The sequence below is a fragment of the Tinamus guttatus genome, unplaced genomic scaffold (genome assembly GCF_059628265.1).
Source record: "Tinamus guttatus ecotype Peru unplaced genomic scaffold, ASM5962826v1 Tinamus_guttatus_pri_ptg000659l, whole genome shotgun sequence".
Lineage (NCBI taxonomy): Eukaryota > Metazoa > Chordata > Aves > Tinamiformes > Tinamidae > Tinamus > Tinamus guttatus.
Genome location: NW_028289193.1, coordinates 2,950,947 through 2,974,270, shown reverse-complemented (window position 1 = coordinate 2,974,270; position 23,324 = coordinate 2,950,947). Strand labels below are relative to the sequence as shown.

The 23,324-nt window shown below is 38.8% G+C and overlaps 1 protein-coding gene across 1 annotated transcript; it reads left to right on the top strand.

The window, feature by feature from the left end:
• The first annotated feature begins 1,144 nt into the window (after positions 1–1,144).
• MEP1B (meprin A subunit beta) lies at positions 1,145–22,137 on the top strand. Its single transcript, XM_088536338.1, has 14 exons — positions 1,145–1,207; positions 3,459–3,477; positions 3,659–3,709; positions 3,815–3,858; positions 4,894–4,966; positions 5,698–5,815; positions 9,931–10,113; positions 11,196–11,410; positions 13,844–13,996; positions 14,786–15,001; positions 16,985–17,455; positions 18,791–18,973; positions 19,457–19,817; positions 21,865–22,137. The coding sequence occupies exons 1-14, from the start codon at positions 1,145–1,147 to the stop codon at positions 22,097–22,099; spliced, it is 2,385 nt and encodes a 794-aa protein (XP_088392464.1). The 3' UTR covers positions 22,100–22,137.
• Positions 22,138–23,324: the final 1,187 nt, after the last annotated feature.

The window sequence follows — 23,324 nt, the reverse complement described above, 5'->3', positions numbered from 1 at the left end:
AGTCCTTTTCATCATTCCCCATAGTTTAAACACTATAAGAAACGTTATTAACTGTAGTGTTATAATTTTGGATTCTGTTCTCCAAGGAAGTATCTGTTTACAATACAAAACCTAAATATCATTATAGCTTTTATAAAATCCTAACCAAATAACTGATCAGGAAAGGTAAATCTTCGCCAAGTCTTATCATACAATTGCCACAAGTACCTTCAATTTAAGTCTAATAAGAACCTATGGCATTTTCCACTTTTTGACAGTAGCAAATAGAGAAGATGACTGAAGTTTGAAGCACAATAAAAATCCAAACAATAGACAATGTAAATAGCACAATGCTCTTGACATTTTTAAGAATTAATTTGTACTGAATTTATCAATAATCTGGAAGAATACCATGGTCTGATCTACTGCCAAGTACAGTATGCTGTAACAATAGAAGTGGCATTGACTTTTTTAATACAAAGCTTCTGAAATTTTGGCAGATATTTTTTATGTGGACGCATTTACCACATTCCCTTTTTGTGAAAAAATATCACATGTAAATACAAATACACTAATTTCTTACCACTTGAAAGTCTGATCTGCTTTTGCTCATTTGACAGCTTTATTCACAGAGTCACAGGATTGCTGAGGTTGGAAGGGGCCTCTCGAGATCTCCTGGTACAACTTCCCTGTTCAAAGCAGGTTTTGCAGGACTGCGTCCAGTCAGATTTGTGTATATCCAAGGTTGGAGGCTTCACAGCCTTCCTGAGCAACTCATTCCTGGTTAACCTGTTTAACCACCATAAGAGTAAAAAAGCTTTTTCTTATGTTTAAATTGAAGTTCTTGTATTTTGTTCTTGTATTCTTGTTCTGGTATATTGTTCTTGTATTCTTATCTGCATCCATTTCCTCCTGTATTTTCACTTTCTTGTGTCCCCCTCTATATCCATTTAGATCTTTTTGTTTTTTTTTCTCTCACAGGACTCTATAAATATTTAAAATACACTGTATGTTAATTATCTTAATATAGTGAAGTGGACTTACTGGAGTTTTAAGACAAGAAAAGGTAGGTAAGTTAATCGTTGATGGAAGGACAAAGGTTTCAATTTATGACATTTACTGCCTTAAATATCACGTTGCTCTGAAATGCTGCCTGGATATCAACATGGGCTGTTTTCCTGTGTCTGCCCTCCTAGCTTGGCTGCTTCTTCAGGTGGTCTGTAGTCAGGTAAGAAACCCAAGAATGTATATTCTTCATGTGGAGAAGTGCAATGTAGCTCAAAATGAGATTGAGAAGAAAAGACTAAGTATGTCGCTATTGCAGAAATAAGAATTCTGTTTAATGGCTGGGTGGAAGACAAAGGAAATCTTAGCGCTGTTGTTTTAATAGGTTCAGCTGTACCTCAGGAGACCTCATCTTGCATTTCCATCTAAGCAAAATTTCTCCTAGTATTCAGAGTAAAGTTTCCCACAAAGATTTGTATATTTTTTAGGTATATCTGATATTGAAATTTGCATCTTTATAGCTACTGCATATGCTTTTTCATGAATCTACTCTCTGTTCCTCCAATCCAGCTGAGCTATTGGGTTATGAAAAGTAACAATGAGAATTTTGAGAATTTATATTTCTTATCTTTTGTGGGGAAATGTAGTATTTTGCTGATGTAGTAATTCACTGTAGTTGCCAGGAATTTGGGTGTTATTATACAATATAATTAACTTGTAGAACAAAACTCAGTAGATTGTTGAAAGTTCATTTCTGCTGTTAATAGCTTTAGGATAATTTGCAGAGTAAGGTATTACATATTGTGTCATTACTTTAAATGGAATAGCCTTATCTATTTTAATTTATGCAACTTAATCCTATGAATCCAGCTCCAGTAATGATGTGGCAGACATCTCCTCCTCCTCTGCACCTGCAGATACTCATCCACAGTCAAGAGTGCAATCCTGTATCTCCAGCTTTCCCATAGTTCTCCTATATCCTCATTCCCCAATATCCTATTTTTCTCCGTGGCTGCTGCCTGCCACAGCTCCCTGTTCCTGTCTTCTCGGGAATTCTCTCCAGCTTCTTGGAAACTCTGGTCTCCACTTTGTTTCCTTTCCTCTGCAAGGCGTTTGTAAAGCACGTGGTAGGCTGCCAACATCTACAAGGTGTCACCCTTGAGCTGACTCCTATCAACTAGCCCATGGGTGATAAAGTGGCTCTTGGTCACCAGGACTAGTCACTTAGTGTCCATGCATTATTGCCAGGAAGAATTTCTTTTGTGTTTCTGGATGCTGAGACCAGAAGTGGTATGGTCTAGAGAAAATACTGCTAAATTAGGGTATCTCACCCAGGGCACCTAGGCTGATTGACTGAAGCCTCTGGTGAAAGAGGGAAATTTTCGTTGGATGATTTATCACATCCTCAAATATAAATGTCCAGGCTGGGTGAGATATCTAGAGATATCTACCTCTAGAGATATCCACCTTTACCTTATATGTTCTTAGTCTCTGTTGAAATTTTTGGCCACATATTTTCTTATCCATTATGCGGATGGTAGAACTGACAAAAATCAATATTGTTGTGGAGTGCGTTGACTTTATTTTTAAGGTTTTTGAATATGGTGATCTTCTAATGTTTATCACTGCTAATTGTTGTTGCATATGGTTCACCTGATTAAAAAAAGGTCTCAGAAATATTGCACACAAAACTGCATGTAGGAAAGATAAGAAATTATTTATGAGGAGAAAGAAAAACAACTTGGGAGAGAAAAAAAAGCGCCCTAGAGTAAAAATAAAACTAAAAATCCAATCCTACTTTGCAGAATTGCTGCTATATGCTACCATTTAATAGATCTGTACCTTCTATTGCCAGAGCTTAAAATCTGAGTTTTTTTTTTAAAAAACCTTCAGTTCGTGTGCTTCTTTTCAGATACAGGAGAACAGGACTTCTGGTGAGAAAGGGGAGAAAAAATATATAAATAATTGCTTAGAAAGGTGTTTTATGATTTTACTCACTGCATGAGATATAGTTGCTTAATGTTGCATGAAGTGTCTAGCCTAATGAAGGAATATAGATTATATTCCATGGGCATGTTGAGACAAGGAAGCCTGTGCAATGGGTATTTCATTATGGTCTTGCTCCAATCCAAAACTTCTTTTTCCAATTGGTAAAAGAGCACTCGGCAGTGCCCAAATTAAGGGAGAAAAACAACTGCAAAAGCTTTACAGAGGCAGCAGTGGGGGACTTGGTCTTTACCAGTGTGTACCCAACTTGGGCAGCCTCATGTGGGAGGGCAAAAACGGGCACAAGCAACTAAACATTTCTAGTTAAATGAGAAAAAATGGGTCCAGTCACACTGACAGGACACAACGCACTAAATCCTGTTAGCTGAGTGGAAAATGTGTCTCTAATACCGTGAAGAAAGTTGTATTAGCCACTTTTCATTATGTGCTTCCTAATAATATCCTTCTTTTTTCTCCCCAATTGCCAGCCTACTGCAGAGACAATTGGTAAGTTCAGCTTGGAGTTCGGTTTGCATGCACAGAAGGCAGGCAGCAAAACCAGTTACTCATAAACACAGGTCAAGCACTGATTTATAATTACTGGTACTGTTATTGCATTAATTTTCACACTTCATAAAGATACCACCAAAGGCTCGTGCCCTATCTCATTTGTCTTTTTATTTTTCAGAAATAGACGTAGATGGAGGAATTGATCAAGACATCTTTGAAATCAATGAAGGTTTTCTCTTTTTTTAATTCAGTTTTTCTTTTAAATGTTGCCTAATTTTCATTACAGTAGCCACATAGTGGCTGTGGTGGAACATTAATCTCCTTTTCCCTTTAGCTTTAGGACTGAACCTTTTTGAGGGAGACATCAAGCTTGATGGGGTAAGTGCAAATATAAATATAAAACCAGAACTGTGTAAATGACTTATGCCATGTGAGGTCTTACTGGCATGAAAATGATTAATGCAACCTGCTTGTACTAACAATAAATGTGGTTTATTGTTATTACAATAAACTGAAATATTTGGATATGGATTTCTACAAAATGCCACAGACACTGAAGGAGTCAGGTACATTTGCAGGAACATTATCCAGAGTAAGATCAGCTCAGCCATTAAGTTCAATATTATGAATATCTTGTTTCCTTTACCGTGGCTTTTATGTTTGTACTTTCAAGAGATTCAGCAGCATTCATCTCATCTAGAGAGATTTATACTGAAGTTTCTTAATTTATCTGAACAATATTTATTTTCAGCCAATGAAACTTACGGAAGAGGGCTGCAAAAACATCTTTGTTGTGTAAGCAGATTCACTAAAGCCAAAGGAAAATTAAATCTGCAAATTATATCACATTTTAGAGCACCTGTCCAGTACCCCATCCACTCCATAAAATAAAATATTTACAAAGCAAATTATAACTCAATGATTCCTAGTAGAAATCCAAAAAAGCAGTTTCAGCTTATTTCCCTGAAAGCCAATAGTGTTTTATACCCTCTTTTGGTGAACTGCTTCTGCTTGGGCATATTGGTGACAAGAAAAACAGTTGTTAAGGACACAGAAACAGATCCTTGCATGTATGAAAAGCTGCCAAGTTGTTAATGCCTATGCTCATTTCAACTCTTTAGGTTCTAAACTGAAAAGTGTTTTCACTTTCCTACTGAAACGGAAACTCTCCTCACCCATCCATCAAAATTTAGTTAATCTACATGGAGAAAGTGCTGCGGAAAGGGGAAGCCCTGGTAGTGGGGAGTACAGGCATTTCCAACCCAGACCTTAGCTCTGAGGGATATTGAACTCTTTGTGTTTTTATGTATCTTATATGGGTTAGCACACTTAGCACTGATGAGCTGTTTTACTCCCTGATCCTACATCATTTTTTACTGAGGACTGCCTACTTGTTTTCTTTTCCAGATGCAGGAACGAAACTCCATCATCGGCGACGAGTATCGGTGGCCCCACACTGTTCCCTACGTCCTCGAGGACAGCCTGGGTATAGTATTTGCCCTTGAGAGTATCTATATGTCATTTTGATTGAAGTTTTGCAAAATAGGTTTGTAAAATGCCGAGAGCGTATGGTATCCCTTCCTCTCCCCACAACCACACTCTGCATCCATAGCAGGACATTCTGCACAGAGGATTAGCTCTGGGTTTGCAAAAGCAGCCTGTATCATCTTCATGATGGTGCTGGGGTCTCACCTTTCACAGGTGCTTCTGACCTTGCCCTCCAGCAGCTCTGGTGGGACTAGGAGCTAACCCTTTGAAAGACTTGAAACCAAGCTTGTCTCTTACAGGAGATAATCCAGGAATTAGCAGTTCAAGGCCTGAAAAGATCTCTAAAAGATCTGGACCTTGTAGGTTGCACTAGATGGAATCTGATGCCTTCTTTTTTCATTGTTGATCTAATGGTCGCTAAGATAAAATTCAGTAAAGTAAATGAGAGCATTTAGAGAAGTAAGACTCATGCACTATCATATATTATATGCTCATAAACTCATATTTTTTATGTATAAGTACCAAACGTTGAAACAAAACAAAGATAAAATATTACAACAACTTAATTTATGATTTTGAGGTACTTATCCAGGTCTTAATCTAGCAAAAAACCTACTTATTTTAATTAAAGATTGTTGGAGCAAGACCTACCCTTAGGACTTGTTCCATAGTGGTAACAACACAGTCCTATTGGCTCGGTATTGACAAGAAAACTGTTTGCTCTTGCAGAAATGAATGCTAAGGGACTCATCCTCAAGGCATTTGAACAGTATCGACTAAAAACCTGTATCGACTTCAAGCCTTGGGATGGAGAGGAGAATTATATATCTGTGTTCAAAGGAAGTGGGTAAGAGGAGTACTGTAAAATAGCTCTTATTCTCTTTGGCTACAGACTATTATCATGGCCTATATTTGCTCTTAAACTCATATATCTGATTATAATTTTAAATTTTGCTTTGTCCATTATTCCTTTCCTAGGAACTGTAGTAGCTTCCAAATCAGGTATTGTCTTGGCAACTACTGGTTCCTGACATTTGCTTTTAATTACGAGATGTAAGAAAGTCTTTAAAGAATTAATGTTCTTAGCGTAAGCAAAAATATCTCTAAAAAAACATAATTCTTCTGCCTGGCCTTTGCCTATGTGGAATGTTACTTTCACATGGCTATTCTGAACATACATTTTTTTTTAGAAATTAAGTTCCTATAGTAGGAATGTGTTTTAACTGAGGGACAATGAACTTGTTGAACTACAACAAATAAAATTTCATCTGAATAGTGTCACATCAGCACTGAGTAATCATAATATTCCTAAATGCTGCACAACACTGAGACATTTTACAGGGATTTCCATTTATTTGCCTCCTTTGTTGAATTGTTATGTTATTCCACCTGAAATTTTACAAAATAATATTTCAGTAATGAAGTCAAACTTGCATCAAACCAGGGTCTCAAGAACAAATATAGTCTCCACTCTATGTTGAACCATTTCTTTCTTGTTAGAAAAAGAGATGGAGGATATCTTGGTGGGTCTGGTCGGGAAATTTACTTCTAGAAAATAATTTCCTTCTCTAGGCAGGGCTGCATGCATAGATGAAAGATGATTTTTGAATAATAGAAATGTCCCCCTTTCCCTTTAGCTTGTTCTGAGGTATCTGTAGCAGATAATTGCTTCAAAATGTCTTCAGTTTCTGGCTTTTTGTATATCCTGCTCTTTCTGAAGTAGACATGGAAATGCAGCCCTGAATGCTGCAAATGTGGAGCCTACCAGGGCAGTTGTCCCTCTGAGCTGAACGGAAAACACACGGGGCTCAATTCCAGAGCCCATAGTCACACAAAAGCATTCATTGAATTTACTAGAAATTGTATCTTGAAAACAACCCCAACAAGTAGCATGTGCTAATTAAGAGGCTTCTACAGAGTGTTTCGCTTTGTCTCTCTATTAGAAATAGAGGGGTCGTGGTGATCAAGAGTCACTCCAGATGGGTGGCACCTTCCCTCCACCGCCCAACATGTTGCTTGCACTCAAGGGTTCCTCTTATTCCAGCTGACATACCTGTAAACTCTTCATCATCAAGAGTGTTTCTAGAAGACTGGAGCAACTCTCCACAGTGTCCCCAGAGCGGGTGACCAGTTTCAGGAGCCTGTTTTGAAACTTAACAAAGGGATTTCAGGGGGGTTGGACTAGATGATTTCTAGAGGTCCCTTCCAACCTCAACCATTCTGTGATTCTGTGATTCTGTGTGATTTTCAGACCCGATCCCACACAAAGTGCCTTTCATTTCCCTCCATTGCTGTGTTCTGATATAATGTGACAAAGTAAACTGGGGTAAACCAGCCAATTTCCACTCTGCCCTACCCAACTTTTTTTTTTAATTGTTTCAACTAAATCTCATAGGACCGCAGGACCCAAACTAGACAGTACAGTGTGTGCAGAAGCACAAAGTTCCCACAGACATTAGACAGACTCATAAAGTTTTATCACACAAACAAAAAGTCAATAAATCCTCTTTGCCTTTTTGAGCTTGGCCAGCATTTGTAAAACATACACAGGGAGGTGGATATGCCCCATGTTGAAGATTTGTAGTTGGCCCTACAGTCCTTGTCTGGGTTATCCTTTTGAGTTCAGAAGTGACCTAGAAAAGAAGCCAGCTGTGATTTTTTGTGTGTGTTGACCACTCTGTGTAAAAGTAAGTGTGCAGCCTCTGATATAGCCAGTGTCATCTGCCCCAACGAGAGAGGAGGTCATTCCTGAATAACCCAAAAGATCAGAGATTCTCTTTACCCACCATTATGTTCAGCCTTTTGCTTCAGCTCTCTGTCCAGCTCTATGAACTTGCAGCAGAGGCCAAGCCACAGATTTATTTAAAGACCTTTTCTTGACTTCAGCCTATGGGCTAAACAATATATATGAGGGATGATTTGGATTACAGAAATGACAAGATCATCAGACGTGGCAGGTGCCTGCAAAGCACATGGAACTGTTTGGGAAACTGCAGTGTGTGTGTCATTTCCTCCCTCTTCTTCACATGAAGAGCAGGACACATTCAACAGGAAAACTAGCATGGCGTGGTTGAACCATATAGTTGGCATACCAAGGCAAACGAACTTTGGCTCTGGGATTTCTCAAAGGGAAGTTGGATTTTCATGGAGCTCTCCTGGGGGATCACACCAGTTCTTTATCACTCTGATCCATGGTTAAGGGAATCCATATGGAGATGAATCTATACAGATCCCTGGCTAACCAGCTTCATGCTAGTGCATCAAATCTTTTGTGGGGACTTTATTTACTTGCAGGATATCAGAAGTGCTTGAAATAATGGTGACGTAGGAAGGGGGATTTCTGGACATGGGGATTTACTGATACCATGTATATACGTACAGTGTGCATTCCAAGAAGGTTTGTGAGTGTTACCAGAGCAGATGCTGTTTCTTGCTTCTGCAAGGTCTGGTAGAGCAGCTACCGATGTGGAAAACCTTGAATCTGAGGAGATATGACTCTGATGTGCTTGGAGAAAGTGAGCCTTTTTTTTCCTGTCTTTTATCTGCTCCTAAAGACATTGCTAACATATGAGTCCATATTGCTAACATAAGTCCAGTGCTTTGAGTGCCGCATCCCTCTTACATAGTTTTATTCTCGGTGCTGAGGTACACAGAATATGCATTTACTCCCTCCGTGGTTGCATAAAGATGATTTCCTAAGCATTTGGTAGAGGGAGGGCAGTGGGAAGCTGCATCCCTCCATCATCCTGGATGCTAATTTGGCCAAGTGTCCTGGATGTCCCTGTGGACATCCCGTGCTCTACATGACAACTGTGAAGCCAGGTGCAAGGACTTGAGTATCAAGTGGACTCAGTGCTCTTGTGGGATCTTTCCATGGTTGCACAACCAGAAAGAACGGAATAATCGATACAAGTCCTTGTTCAGGGAAAGCCAGCAAAAATATCAATGCCAGATGTGTTCCCTTCCAGACCACATGTTGTGATTTTAATGAGTAATCAATAGCTAAGGCCCATGTGGCTTTGTGACAAGAGAAATACTTTGGAATATGTTGCACTAATAAGTTACAGGGCTCTGAAGTGCCTGGTGTGTTTATTTTTTCAGCTTCTGGGGTGATAGGATTGCAAATCCTATGGGATATTTTATGCCTGATTAATTTTATAGACTTCATTGGGTAGGTGTTGATTTATTTGCTGCATAAAATATCAATTTAAATGTAACTCTCTGTGCCTGCTAGTTTGTGGACATGGGGTGCCATTTTATTAGTCTGTGCAGATAGCTCACTGAATGCTATTATTCTTTAATAAAACTTCCAACATAGCTGTGGTTTTCCATTTCCTTGCAAGTGAGAGGTCAACAAGCACTCCAGCACAACAACCTGTGAATATCTAGAAAGAAAAGAACTTATGGAAAGCATCGTCAAATCTGGCAACCATCCACAAAGTGGGCATAGGTACTCAAAAGGGTACTTGGTTTGACCCAAGCAGACACTAAACAAAAGTTCAAAAAATATAGAGAGACACGATGGCAGAGATGAGAATTTATGCTAACATTATTTTAGCCTTAAAATGGAGATAACCTCAAAGTGGCCCAGTGAGGAGCAGCATTTAGTGAATTTACAGTCATTTGGTTGTCTTAAATTATGTATCCGCAGCCTTTGATGTTTCACTGGGTATCAGTGGAAATCCTCATAAGTTATTTCTGTCACATGTAGTTCAACATTTTTCTGGTAAAGACAGGCCATTAAAAGCAAGAGCTGATGATCTGCTTATTCATCAGAACAACATTAAACACAGGAGGAAAAGATCCAGTAAGGAATGGATCAATAAAAAAGTGCTCTCTGCAGCAAAACATAACTTTTAACATTCAATTTTAAAATATACCTATTGAATAGATGGATTCTGGAGTTCATGTGGGGATGGTATGCATTTCACGGGTCTGTCTTTCATTATATTTCAATATTAGCTGCTGGTCCTCAGTAGGGAACCGCCAGCAGGGGCTGCAGCAACTCTCGATTGGAGCCAACTGTGACAGAATTGGGACGATCGAGCACGAGTTCCTGCACGCCCTGGGGTTCTGGCACGAGCAGTCGCGGTCCGACCGGGACGACTACGTGTCAATAGTGTGGGACAGGATTCTGTCTGGTAAGTCCTTCCCCTTCCTTTCCTTTCACACTCTTACTCGTTGTGACTCTTGAGCCAATTTCAGCCATACTTCAACAGTTTAGAATATTCTCTCACCTTGACTTACTTTTCCACAACATAGTGTATCAATAAATTAAATATCAAGTGATATCTATTTGGGGCAGAAACCCGCCCCCCCCTTTTTTTTTTTTTTTTTGGTGGCTATTGTTATTACTTGTATCATGGCCATTTCCAGAGGCTTAACTGGAGATCTGAGTCCCATTACACTAAATGTTGTGCAGTGCAACAAGAGAAGAGAATAATTTCATTTCTTGAAATGTCTCTAAAAGCAGTTTTATAGCAGATGCTTTCTACAAAACAAAAGTAATAAGAACAAGCAAACAAAAAATCCCACCCTGAAAAAGCCAATGCAACCAAAGCCATTGGAAAATCTCCACGGAGAGCTGATCCCTGCTTCTAAGCGCGATGCAGAGGGTGGAACGGCTCTCTGAAGGTCTCTGTCTCACGAGCAGTTACTTGGGCAATGCAGCTTTTGAATTTAAATCTTAGAGTATTTCACACAAGCTTGGCGGCTTGCATGGGGTTCCTCAGGACTGCTGTTGAAAACTGTTTCTTCATTTTTTTTGTGACCAACTGTGTCTGTCAGGGAGTAAAACAAAGTTAGAGAGGCTTTGCTGCAGATGCAACAGAGGCCTGAAACAGTCCACTCGAGTATCCATACCCACAAAGATATGCTAGCAAGCTAAAAACAGAGAAGAGTAATAGAAATGATAACAAGCTGAGGTGAAGTTTCATCTATTTTGTTTCAAAAGGAGGAGATATCAAAAGCTGATCAAAGTTTATGAGAAGTTTCATGGGAAAAAGATTTCTGACACCAAAAAATGCTTTCTTTCATCTCCTGGAAGTCATATCAGGCTCCAATGGCTGAAAGAGGAAGCTAAATAAATTCAAATTAAAATAGAATAGTTTTATGGAGTAAGCACAAGCACATGATTACTCAAATATACTTGGGGATCTGATGGATTCTCTGTCATTTAAAGCCTGTGTGTAAAGACGTGGTCATCTTGACTTCTTCTTTTTAGGTAGAGAACATAACTTCAATAAATATGATGATGAAACATCAGACTTCCTCAATGTTCCCTATGACTACGCTTCTGTGCTGCACTATAGCAAAACCGCATTCAGAAATGGGACTGAACCAACCATCATAACTAACATACCAGAATTCATGGATGTGATCGGACAGCGAATGGATTTCAGCGACTACGATCTCCAGAAACTGAATAAGCTGTACAACTGCTGTGAGTTTCTCCATTGCCTTGAAATTCTTTGCCCTTGGTGTTTGAAAGAAACGAGGGTGGTGCATACATCATGCTGGACTCACGCAGGCACAAGTAAAAGAGATGTTAGCGTATGAGAACATGCTCAGAGAAATGAATTGTGTTAGAAACACCCGAAATAATGGTGCATTGAGAAATAATACAGCCCTCCTGCAGAAACACTGCTGAGTAGCAGAGTTTTCTGTGCAATTTTATTTGACCTTTAGTTAAAAACCAACTTCACTCAGGAGCTGATTTTTGTTCTGCCCTTGGGTGGCTGTTCAAAACGCACACTTCTGTGCAAGCTTTCACTCCCCCAGCCACGATTCCCCTGCTGGGGACACTACAGAAATTAATATTTCTGTGTGGCTGTTATATCTACTCAAATCTCATGCAGTCTGTGAGGCAGACTGTGTGCTTGTTCAAACAGATTATGGACGTTTCTCTGAAGAAAACATGAGCGTTTTAAAATCTGGTTTTAGTTTCAAACCCTGTTTCTTACAACAATGGTCAAAAGAATTACTTTGCTCATGTGAGTTTTATTTTTAAAATTTGAATGAAAATGGGAGACCTAGAAATGCAGATTATTATTTATAATAGGATTTCTTAAAAGAAATGCAGATTATTATTCTTAAACCTTAATCACAGAGAAGATTAAGCTGAACTCCTGCTAAAAACTTGTATGGTTAGGAATTGACATTAAAAATTGGAAACTTAGCTTTTCCACTGCACTTAGAGTGCATATGCATTTCTGAGCAAAACTTTAGATCTGTATGGTTATCTTCTTCAATATTGTCTTTCATTTCACCATGATAAAGGTAATCTCCGAATATTTTTCCCTTTTAACATATTACTTAGTAGAACTGACTGTGGGATACCCCTCAGCCATTGGAAGTCAGGATGCAACATTCAAACACCGTGTATCAACTTCCAGATTTTTTTTTTAAGCCTTTTACTAAATACCTAGAAATTATCTGGCTTGTAGAGCAGATGGAGTTCAAAATGTTCTCCCTTCAGTGCTGCCTTTCCCTATCTCATTAATTAATCAAAGAACTGCACTATATAGTACTAGTGCCTGTTTTTCTCTTCTGCTTCTGTCGTTCAATTCATCGTTAGACATTAGATAACCAAGGACATTTTTTGATTGAAGTAGAAAGTAAAATGCATTTCGTTTGATTTCAAAGATTTGATTTCTATCTTCTAGCAATTCTGTTTTTGCTTACCATTTTGCTTGTGCAAGGCTGACTGACACTAGCTGTTTTTTTCTTACTGCATTTTAACTGTGAAAGCTGCACTGACCTCATACCTGTTTATTTTTTTTTCAGAATCATATAAATGGTATATCTTGAAATATATCAGTTATAAAACACTTTGGATAACCATACAATCTCTAGAGGACTGTTAGATTTTTATGAAGACAGTACAAAGTATCTCAACAGTTTAAGTGATTTTTGGCAGCTGTTCATACTTAAGCACTTCCCTGTGCAAGCAATGCATGTGACATGCCATAGAGGTTGATTTTTGTGATAGTCAAGGCCCTTTGTAAAGTGCAATGATACCTTTAAACCTGCCACAATATTTTAGACATAGTTTGAAAAGCAATAACCATGAAGCATTTTGTTAGTGGAGGTGTTTTCAAATCATGTTTGGTGTTGCAAAGAGCTCAAACAGGCTCCCATGGGAGACAAATCTAAGAATAGAGACAAACCTGGACTGTAGCTTCCTTTACACGTCCAGACTTAACTTTAGACAGATAAAACATTTTATATAAAATGTTCCTTTTCAATGTACTTGCCATTTACTACTCAGCTGTAGAGCCTTCCTTCAATTAATTTCTTCTTGGTTATCTGGAAGGGAGGTCTTGAGAATTTGTACAAGCTGAGATAGCCGCTGCTCTCAAATACACATTTATTATTTTTTTTTTCAAATAAGCTTTTCAAAACCAAGGCTTGCGCATTGCAGTGAATCAGGTCTGCCCTACTGTATTTCAAAAAATCACGCTGCTGAGGAATTATTGGGGAAACTCAAAATCTGTAGCCAGCTCAAAGAAAGCAGAGGAGCAAATGTGAAGCCCTCAAACCCTTTGGCTGTGTGTTGGCTGCTGGACTGGGGCTGTTATTGCCATTCCTTTAATAATTAAAAATGTGATATGATAATTAGATAACACCCCTGCATGCCTGTTGAGTGCTCTGGTATGGCTCTGACACTGAGCTTCAGTGTTAGACCCAAATGTGATGAGTTCTTGAGCATTATACCTGTGTATATTGATGGTATTGGAAACCATTGATCTTTTGTGTGTGTGTGTGTGTTTGTGTTTCCTAGTCTATCTTTGCTCCTTGCTCTGCATGCCTAGAATTAAAAGTCTATCATCTAACAGGGATTCACTTTTTTTTTTTTTTAATATGTATTTTATAGCCTCCTCTTTAAGCTTCATGGACACATGCAGTTTTGAACTTGAAAATATATGTGGCATGATTCAAAGTTCAGATGATAACAGCGATTGGCAGCGTTTGTCTCAGGTCCCTGCTGGGCCAAATACTGATCATACCAATATGGGAGAATGCGAAGGTATGAGAAATACTGTTCTTATCTCTCTGAGAAGTATTTTCTGCAAAGGCATGCTAATTGACTTTGATCTCGGCCTTGTCTCAGTTTATTTGTTCACAACTTTCAGTTAATTTTTTAACTAAGCAACATAAAACATGCTTAAGCATATCATGTGACACATTCTATTTTCTGCTTATTTAAGAAGATTGAATGTTCTTATCTCTTTTGTTCTGTTTTCTGTTCTTAATGTAATACCATCACGAGAACATAAAATTTTCTAAGCTATGGTACAGCTTCACCAGAAAGACCGTTGCTATAACAAGACATTTATTCTTGAATAATTGCTCCGTAAGTGTCTGGAAAGGATTAGAATTTAGAGATTATATATGTAATCAGAGCACAGGAGAACAATTATTTTGGAATAAATACAAATTATTTTTGAAGTCATCAAAAAAAGCTTCATGAATTCTGGAGCCTAAAACAGTCCACCAGAGTGAATGCCAAATATAAATTATTGGTATTAGGGAAGGAGTTAAACCAGGGAGTTCTTATTTTGAATACAAATTGCTTGAAACCACCAAACAAGAAAAATTGGTCCAAGGAGAAAACTGTTGCCTCTGAAGAACGTGAGCAGGTGACAGGCCTTAACTGGTGAGGCTGGATTTGTAGAAGGTCTAGCTTACTGGAGCCCCAGCCTGACTACGTCCTCCGGCATTAATTCAATACAGTGCTTAGTAATACAAGTGCATGAGAAAAGATGTATCCTCTCACTCTCTCCTTCATCACTCATTTCTCCTTTACTTTGGGCAGGTTCTGGCTACTTCATGCACTTCAACACGAGCGCTGCAGGAGAGGGGAGCTCGGCTCTCCTGGAGAGCCGGGTTCTGTACCCGCGAAGGGGCTTCCAGTGCTTGCAGTTCTACCTGTACAACAGCGGGCACGAGAGCGACCAGCTCCACGTGTGGGTGCGGGAGTACACGGAGGACCAGCCCAATGGCACCCTGAGACTCATCGAAGAGATAAGAGGTATGGGTTGCAACGGCGTTCTGACTTAATCCGTACTCAATATCCTGTCCAAAGCATTGAAGAAATATGTTATACCAAAGTGACTCTCCTAATCTTATTCTTTGAGTCCTTATCTAACTATGCAATTGATTCTCTCTTGGTGAAATTATGCTTGATAGATCCTCGGTCAGGCATTTTTCTGTACTACCAACAATTGCCACAAATTACACACTCCTGCATTATCAAGATATTTCTCTCACTAAAATAGCTAGAGTTCCATAAGCAGACATTTTAGCTGTTTGAGAATTACTGGTATCAATAGCAACAGATTTAGCTGGGCATTAGAGTAAATTATGATGAATACGGCATTAATAAAAGAGAAATGAAAAGCACAAGTGCCATGGGCCACCTAAGATACCAACCTGAAAAAGATAAATAAAACTCATCTTACTTTTGGGGCAATGTTAGATATGACTTAGCTGATATACCTTGTCATATGTGAAGAATTCAGTTAGATCCTGAGGAATATTACATTCCTGTGTGAGTTAGGAGCCTATGGTTTATGGAATGAGCCATGGAGGTCAGTCAGTAGAAAAGAGCTCTTTAAGCTAGAATTGCCAAAGGTGCCTTAGTATCAAACTACATTCTTAAATGGTCTTGACACCATTGCTTGATCTTCATTATAGCTACAAATAATTCAATCTGCTGGTTACATAAGGATCGGAGCAAGTTCTTTTACAAAACAGATTCTGCTTCTATTTGTCCTTTGAGGCTCAGCTACTCCTAACACCTTTTTTATTTTTTCCCCCTATTTTCTTTTTATTTTTATCCCTATTTGCCATTTGGAATCCTTAATATAGCTGTCAGGTCAGCTAATGGCAGGGTAAATTTAATTTTAGTCTGAACCCTCCAAACGGAAAATAGTGGTGTGCTTCAGCTCTTGGTTTTGACTTTATTTTTTTTATTCCTGTTTATAAAAACAGTAATGAAGAAAAGGCAGAATTTAAGACTCGTAGAAGAGATCCATCATACTGTGTTTAGAATTGCTAGGAACTTTACATGTGAATTCTATATTTGGCATTGTTTGTTCCAGAAATGTATGGACTTCTATGGTCTTCCTGATGGTCTTCCATGCAAGTGAACATAAACTAGACATCAAAAGCTGTTGTTTTACTGTACATATTATTTACAAAGGATGTCCTACTTTAATTTACTTTACAAGGCTCTTATACAGAGCTCTTTGCTTTTGTAAAACTTACTCTTAGAGTCAAGTGGAATTTCCTAGTGTAGGCCCTTATGGAGACAGCATTAAGGTTATGTTGTATGAAATAAATTTTGTAAATGACTGCCTTTAATTGAACATAATACCTTCAATCATTTAATGTGTGAGTAGCAGTTCTGCAAAGGCAAATTTCCAGCAAGCCATTTAAATATCTGAGAGCAGAATGAACAAATCTTTCAGTTCTAGTCTCCTGGAAGCCTCTGCAGCTTTTCTTCTTGAGACGTGTTGTTTATTCAGTTATTTGAATATAACTTGTTTTGATTTTTGTCTTTTTAATTACATGGGTGAAAGCTATCTTTTCTTTATGTGTTTAATTTTCACAGCATTAGGATTTATTTAATGCCATGTTCTTTAAAAGTTACAAAATGCAAAACAGTCTTTAAAACCATTAATGCTGTTTTTGGTCAAACTAGAGCTGCTAGGTGTAAGCATTAAATCTAATAGAAAAAAATAGAAACAGTGAAAAATGCAAGCTTGCATTTCCTGTGCCACGTGCTCTAGGTGACCCTGCGTGTGCAGGGGGTTGGACTAGATGACCTCTAGAGATCCCTTCCAACCTTAAGCATTCTATGATTCTCTGATTCTATAATGTTTCAAGAAATATCACCTCAGAAAACGGGGTGGAACTGGGAAATTCTTACACAGCATTGGAAAAGGCTCTGGAGACGTAGACAGTATCTGATTGAGCTGCTGACTTGGAAATCCCAATCCCTGCCTTTCAGGTTCACCTGTGGATTACTGGCAGCTCCACCATGTTTCTCTGAATGTCACAAGCAAATTTCGGGTTGTGTTTCAAGGCGTGAAAGGAATTGGCTTATCAAACGGAGGCCTCTCGATCGATGACATCAATTTGTCAGAAACAGAGTGTCCTCATCACACCTGGCACATCAGAAATTTTACACATCTCCTCAACACAAGTCCTGAAGGAAGCGCAGGAAAAATATATAGTCCACCTTTCTACTCTCGTGAAGGATATGCTTTTCAGGTCGGCTTGTATGTGAACGGTACTGAAGATAACCCATCTAATTTAGCAATCTACTTGCACTTGATTTCTGGAGCCAACGATGACTGGTTGCAGTGGCCCTGTGCATGGCTGCAAGGTACCATGATTCTGCTGGACCAGCACCCTGACATTCGTCAACGCATGTCCAACCAGAGGAGTGTAACAACAGATCCTCTGCAACAAGTATCAGGTTAGTTAAAAACAGATGTGACTTCCAATATGTAAAACACGGCAAAATAGACACGCAGTCAAATTTTCTGTTTGTGTAAATTAGTGTGCTTTTTAATATTTCTGGGGAATTACACTCACAGCAACAATACAACTGATCTATGGACAAGAAAATAAATGAACCAATAAGTAGGTTAAGCTAGGATTTTAGAGGTAATCTGCATAGGGAACAGGTGGCTCATCCCCCCTAAAATTTATTTCCTGGGCTCTATGAAGGTGCATTTATAAGCACTGTAATGAGAATAAAGGTTCTCTAGAAGTCTTGAAAAATAAAAATACTGAGTTAACAATATACTCAGCTGATACCAAATAAAAATATAGTTATTAAACAAACTCCCTTGCTCAAGGTAGAGGGAACACTTGTGTCAGTACTAATCTTCACGTGGACAAAGTACTGATTCACATTACATAATCTGCACTTGTTCAAGGTGTGACAAGATAAGGAGCAATTGTCCACAATAACACGGAAAGGGGCAGTTCAGGTAAAGATATAACCCTGGGAACAGGGTAGGAATCTGTGTATTTATTAAAATGAAACCCCATATTCAGCACTGTATGAAGACTGGATCTAGGCTAGAAACACTTGGTGCATTGATAGAAGAGTTTTGCCAAAAGAAACAGACTCTATCACTAAATCAGTTTCCTAAGCTTTCAGACAGTGACATTAAGAGAGGAAGGAAGGCACCAAAATGTCCAAGTCATGGTATTATATGAGTAAAAAAAAAAAAAAAGCCTGTGATTTGCAGATTTGCATTCATTTTTCTATGACACTCAGTCTTCAAATAAAAGCAAAGTGTGGGTAAAGTGTAGCATGACTAAATGGCCTCCTTGTCAGCGAAAGGTCACATCTCCCACGGAGAGCTGGAGTTCTCCCCATGCTCCGTGCTGCTGTGGCCGCAGTGCTCAGCCCTTTCCCTTCCCTCACACCCTGGCCTTTGCACTGTGTTTGCTCTCTGCTCCTTCTCCCTTGTTTATTTTCACTCTCCTGTAGCCCTAGAGTCCCAAGTGGAACCTTCCGACTCTAACCAGGACAGACACTAGAGCAGGCAGTTTCCTCCCCTTGTCTGTGCCAGGGAATATTGCTCCCAATTTCTGTGTTTCACATAATTTGTCCACTTTTCCATGTTCATGATACCAATGAGCAAATAAGCAGAGGCAGGCAAAGTAGCGCACAGGCTTTCTTGGCTGTTGAGAAAAGTCTTAGTTCTACTCTGTAGCAAAGATTATCTATGAAAAGCGGGACTATTAAAAAAAATCATGAGTGGCCCCACATTCACGTGCAGTTCATTTTTTCCAGAGTCCACCTCAAATTACACTTGGGATCGACCAGATAAAGTGGGATCAACAGCTTATTTCCCCAATGGAACTGCATTCAAGAGAGGTCCAGGAAGTGGAACAAATGCGTTCTTAACTCATCAGAGACTTAGGAGCCGTAACTTTATTAAAGAAGATGGAGTTTTTATTCTTTTAACAATAGAAGGTATGAACACCTTGATGGCAGCCGTTGTTGTTTGTGACACAATAAATACACAGTGTGACACACTTGCTAAGTCACTAGCGCTGTAGATACAAATATACACGATGTATTTATATATGGACAGCCTGAGGAGTCAGTAGGACCTCTCATGATGCTAAAGTCAAATCACATTTTTCTAAATCTGTGCGTTGCCTGAAATGTGAATATCTCCTGTCAAAATCTAACTATGTAGTGTGATGCTACTCCTCTATGAAGTATTTTAATATAATATTCTGAAAAAAGTCTATTTCTTAAAAATGTAAATGTCCATTTTCATTATACAGTATGCTCCTGAAAGCTAAAAATGCTAGATATTCATTATACTAGGCGAAGACAATTTAGAGTAATTCACAGGTTCTTTTGCTCTTTATTATTCTAATTTACCAATAGGATAAGAGGCATAATAGCAGAGTGAAAACCTTGTATCTTTTTGCTTTTCTCATGCAGATATATCTCATCTACTACCTCTTCAGTCAAGTGTTTCACCCACCTCTGTTGCAAATACTTCCATTGCCAACACCATCGGGCCTACCTCCACCATCACCCCCACCATCACATCTACCACCGCCAAGTCCACCACCACTGCCAAGTCTACGACCACCACCACCGCCAAGTCCACCACCACCTCCACTACCACCACCAAGTCCACTACCACCACCACCACCAAGTCCACTACCACCACCACATCATCTATCACAACAACCTCTGTTGTGCTGACCCCAGAGACAGGTATTCTAGAGCGCTGTCCAGACAACCCTTGTGAAAATGACGGCATCTGCATTATTGTAGATAAAGCACCTGCGTGCAGGTAACTGTCTTTATTGCCTCTCAAAAACGATTTGGTGAAAAGTAATGAAAGCTTTTAGTAGAATGAATCTTTGTTCCTAATAAAGGAAAGATAAACTGTAGTTACGTAAGGCAAACATTTCCAACTACTACAACAGGAGACTAAGCTTATGACCAGCCTAGGCAACACAGAAGTTCCTAGACTTGACATTTGACTGTTTTGAAGTATTTTGCTTAGTTGCCTATAAATTATATCTAAAACATTATTTTCGTTTTTTTTTATTATTATTTTCAGTAATGTATCAATCCAATATTATAAACTGTACTATAGAAATCCCTACAGCCAAAGTTAAAAGATATAAGAGTTAAAAATAAATGCAAGTTAAAGAATTGGCATTTTTATCAGTGGAAAATACTTCATAACATGTCTTAGTCAGAAAATCAACGAAGGCATTAGCTCAGAATTTGATTCAGAAATATCACATAGTGACAATCATGATTGATAGCAAATTACCAAAGTGTTGCTGCTTGTCTTTGAAATGAGTGATGAAGACTGAGAACTAAAAAGATTGTTTGGTGTGCAACAAAACGAATAACAACTTTTATTTAATTCTCTGTGGATTCCCTTATACCTTATAGTATCCTTCCAGCTCTCAGATGAAATCTGAGGCTGAAGAGAGCAACGACGTACAGTGAAGCTGAGCCAAAGCGGGTAGATTGTGGCAGTGTTGCGAGGCAAATGTCTAAAAGCAGAGAGCAAGACTCAGTATGACTCGTTAAGTGCTATAGCTCCCTATTTAGAAACCTTTAAACACAGTTCTGTAAGGGGGCTTCGACTGCCCACTGGAAACAGGTCATAAAAGTGCCAGGAAGCTCTTCCAAGAAGAACAAAATACCATGCAGAACATTATACTTAATTTCAAAGTTATGAAAACAAAATGTTGCTTTCTACTATCTCTGAAGTATTTTGGGCATTAGTGCGTATGTGACCCCCCTTTCCTTCATTAAGAAGTTCTGACCTCAGTTTTCTCTCTGATTTCTTATTGGGAAAACTAGATGGGATATGGTATATAACTCCTTGTTTAAATCCGATCACACAAAGTCCCCCAACAGCCTTGGAGTGCACTGCAAATAATAAATTCATTTTCAGAGTGGAGAATGCAGTTTTGATTAAATGGTGTAGACAGGAACTGTAGAAAAAGAGTAACATAAGGCACAATCAGTGTTAAAAAGATGGAGATAGGTGAGAACTCAGCTGCATGGCACAGTTAGATCCTTGGGGCCATCACTGCTCACTGTGTGATGTTTCCAGGATTAAATGACCTCCAAACCGTGATTCCTCCAACGTATCCAGCATTCCTCTCAGCTCAATTAAGGTGGTGGTGTTGGAGTTCTCCCACCTAATGTTCTGTTCAGCAGCTCCTGGTCAGGGATGCTTTGAGAGTTTGGGCTGTGCTCTCCATCCTATTTACCTTAAAGGCTTAATTGTTGCATAAGATGAGCTGAGAATTTAAGAAACTACAATAATAAAAAAACAACAAAACAAACTAACAAAAACACGAGCAAACAGAAGTTTGAATTTTGCTAGAGGATGGTAAATATGAGTTGGCTGGATAACAACAGCAGTGTAAAACTTCTGGACCAGTTCCACTAGGATGTTATTCAACACCTCACCATAAAGGCTTTTTAAAATTGACTGAGTGGAGGAGATAGAAGGACATTGTATAAAAGGCAGAACTGCAGCAGGATAAGAAGGTAATAATACAATCATTCATACAATTAAACACTGCAGGGATAGGGGCTCTAGTGACAGTACCAGCAAAAGGACCCAGGATTTGGGTTCTCCTGCAGGGGGTCCCTATATAGAGACAACCTGTAGACCATGGGGAAGCTGAAAGCAGCAAATCCAGATACTCATCTATAGGGAGAGGGGGTCGCTAAAGACAATTTTGAAGTAGAAGTCCATTTTAAGATAATTTCATGGTAGCTTAGACTATGCAAACAATATGCTGGGGTAAAACAAAACTTCTTCATTCCTTTAACTTTTAATTTATTATTTTATTTTGTAGGTGTCCAGCAGGTGATAATTGGTGGTACATGGGAGAAAAGTGTGAGAGGAAAGGCTCAACTCAACAAAATACTGTAATTGCTGTTTCTTCAACTGTGACTGTATTTGTTGTTATGCTTATTGTCACTATCACAAGCGTAGTGTGCCTTAAAAGGAAATACAGCCAAAGAAAGGAAAAAAGAGAGAACCTGGCTCTAGAAGCAGTAAGTATTTTGCCTCTTACATCAAAGATATAGATAGTTTCTGAAAGTCCTTTTGAAAAAAAAAAATACAAGCAACCTCCTCCTGAACTGATTTCTCGTATTAGGAAATTAGGAACAGTCAAAATCAGGAAAGAGTGAGTCTGGCATAGGAATTTAAAAAACTCTATTAAACATAAAACAACAAAAAGCCAGTCCATTCAAATGTGCCTCCACCATTGTACCTGCCCTGATGGCATCCCAGATTAAAAGGGAGCGTGGGAGCCAAGGTGTTGATTTTCAATTTTTAACTGAGTCTGGGTTTTGCTTAGTGGACTTGCATTTCACCTATTACTCACACTTTATAGCTCACACCTTAAGACATCTGGGTCATTGCAGAGCAGTAAAAAATAAATCCCACAAAGCAAAACAGAACAAATCCCCAGACCTCAAACAAAAATAGAATCTTAAAACAGTTTCTCTGTTCAATGGCCATTCTTTTGGCAAGGAACAAAGTAGACATAAAAATCAAGGTCTAAGGAGAGGTAGAAGGTAAGAGGTTAAAACTCTTCCAGAGTCTGAGTCAGAAGATAGTGAGTGTAAGATGTATTTTGACAGTTTTTTCATAAGAGGTTTTAAAAAGTGTCAGGCACCCAAACTCTTATTTTAAATTCTCTGATTTCCAATCATCCCTGGAAGAGCGAGAATGTTATAACGTAGAGTCGCAAGACACAGGAGGAATTTTGTAAATGAGTTGAAAAGCAGCTGCCTTCCATTCCTCTCTACCTGCCTTTTTGTATTTTGTCCTAAAATCGTGTGTGATGCTCTGTTGAGATGCAGTATGTCTGCAATATGTATGTGCATTGCCACATACATAGAACAGTTACTTTTTGTCTTTTCAATGAATTATTTTGATTACTTTCCAAGCAATGCTCTCATGTGATACACATATTTCCCTTCCACACACACCTGTCTCTCAATATTATTTATTTTTTCTTCCCCATTTAGACACAAACATCCTTCTGAAGATACTGAAAATAAGCACCAAAGACTCAGGATGGGCATGACTGGAAGACCACAACTGTATCATTCTTGTTATCTTCTTGTTATCATTATCTCAGTCATCATGCTAAAGGTTTGTAAAGTATGCAAAATAAAGCACCATTTGGATAAAATACTGTGCTAAAGCCAGCTATGGGGAAAGGGCTAAAGGTGGGGAAAGGGCTAAAGGTGGGGAAAGAGAAGGTTCAGGGTAGAGCGGACAAGAACAAGCATTGGAAAA

Bases quoted from the DNA above. Each gene is read 5' to 3' on its own strand.
- MEP1B (XM_088536338.1), top strand. From the start codon at position 1,145: ATGGGCTGTTTTCCTGTGTCTGCCCTCCTAGCTTGGCTGCTTCTTCAG. The intron at 10,114-11,195 runs GTCCTTCCCCTT...CTTTTTAGGTAG, and splicing joins GACAGGATTCTGTCTGGTAA to AGAACATAACTTCAATAAAT. The intron at 19,818-21,864 runs GTAACTGTCTTT...TTTATTTTGTAG, and splicing joins GATAAAGCACCTGCGTGCAG to GTGTCCAGCAGGTGATAATT.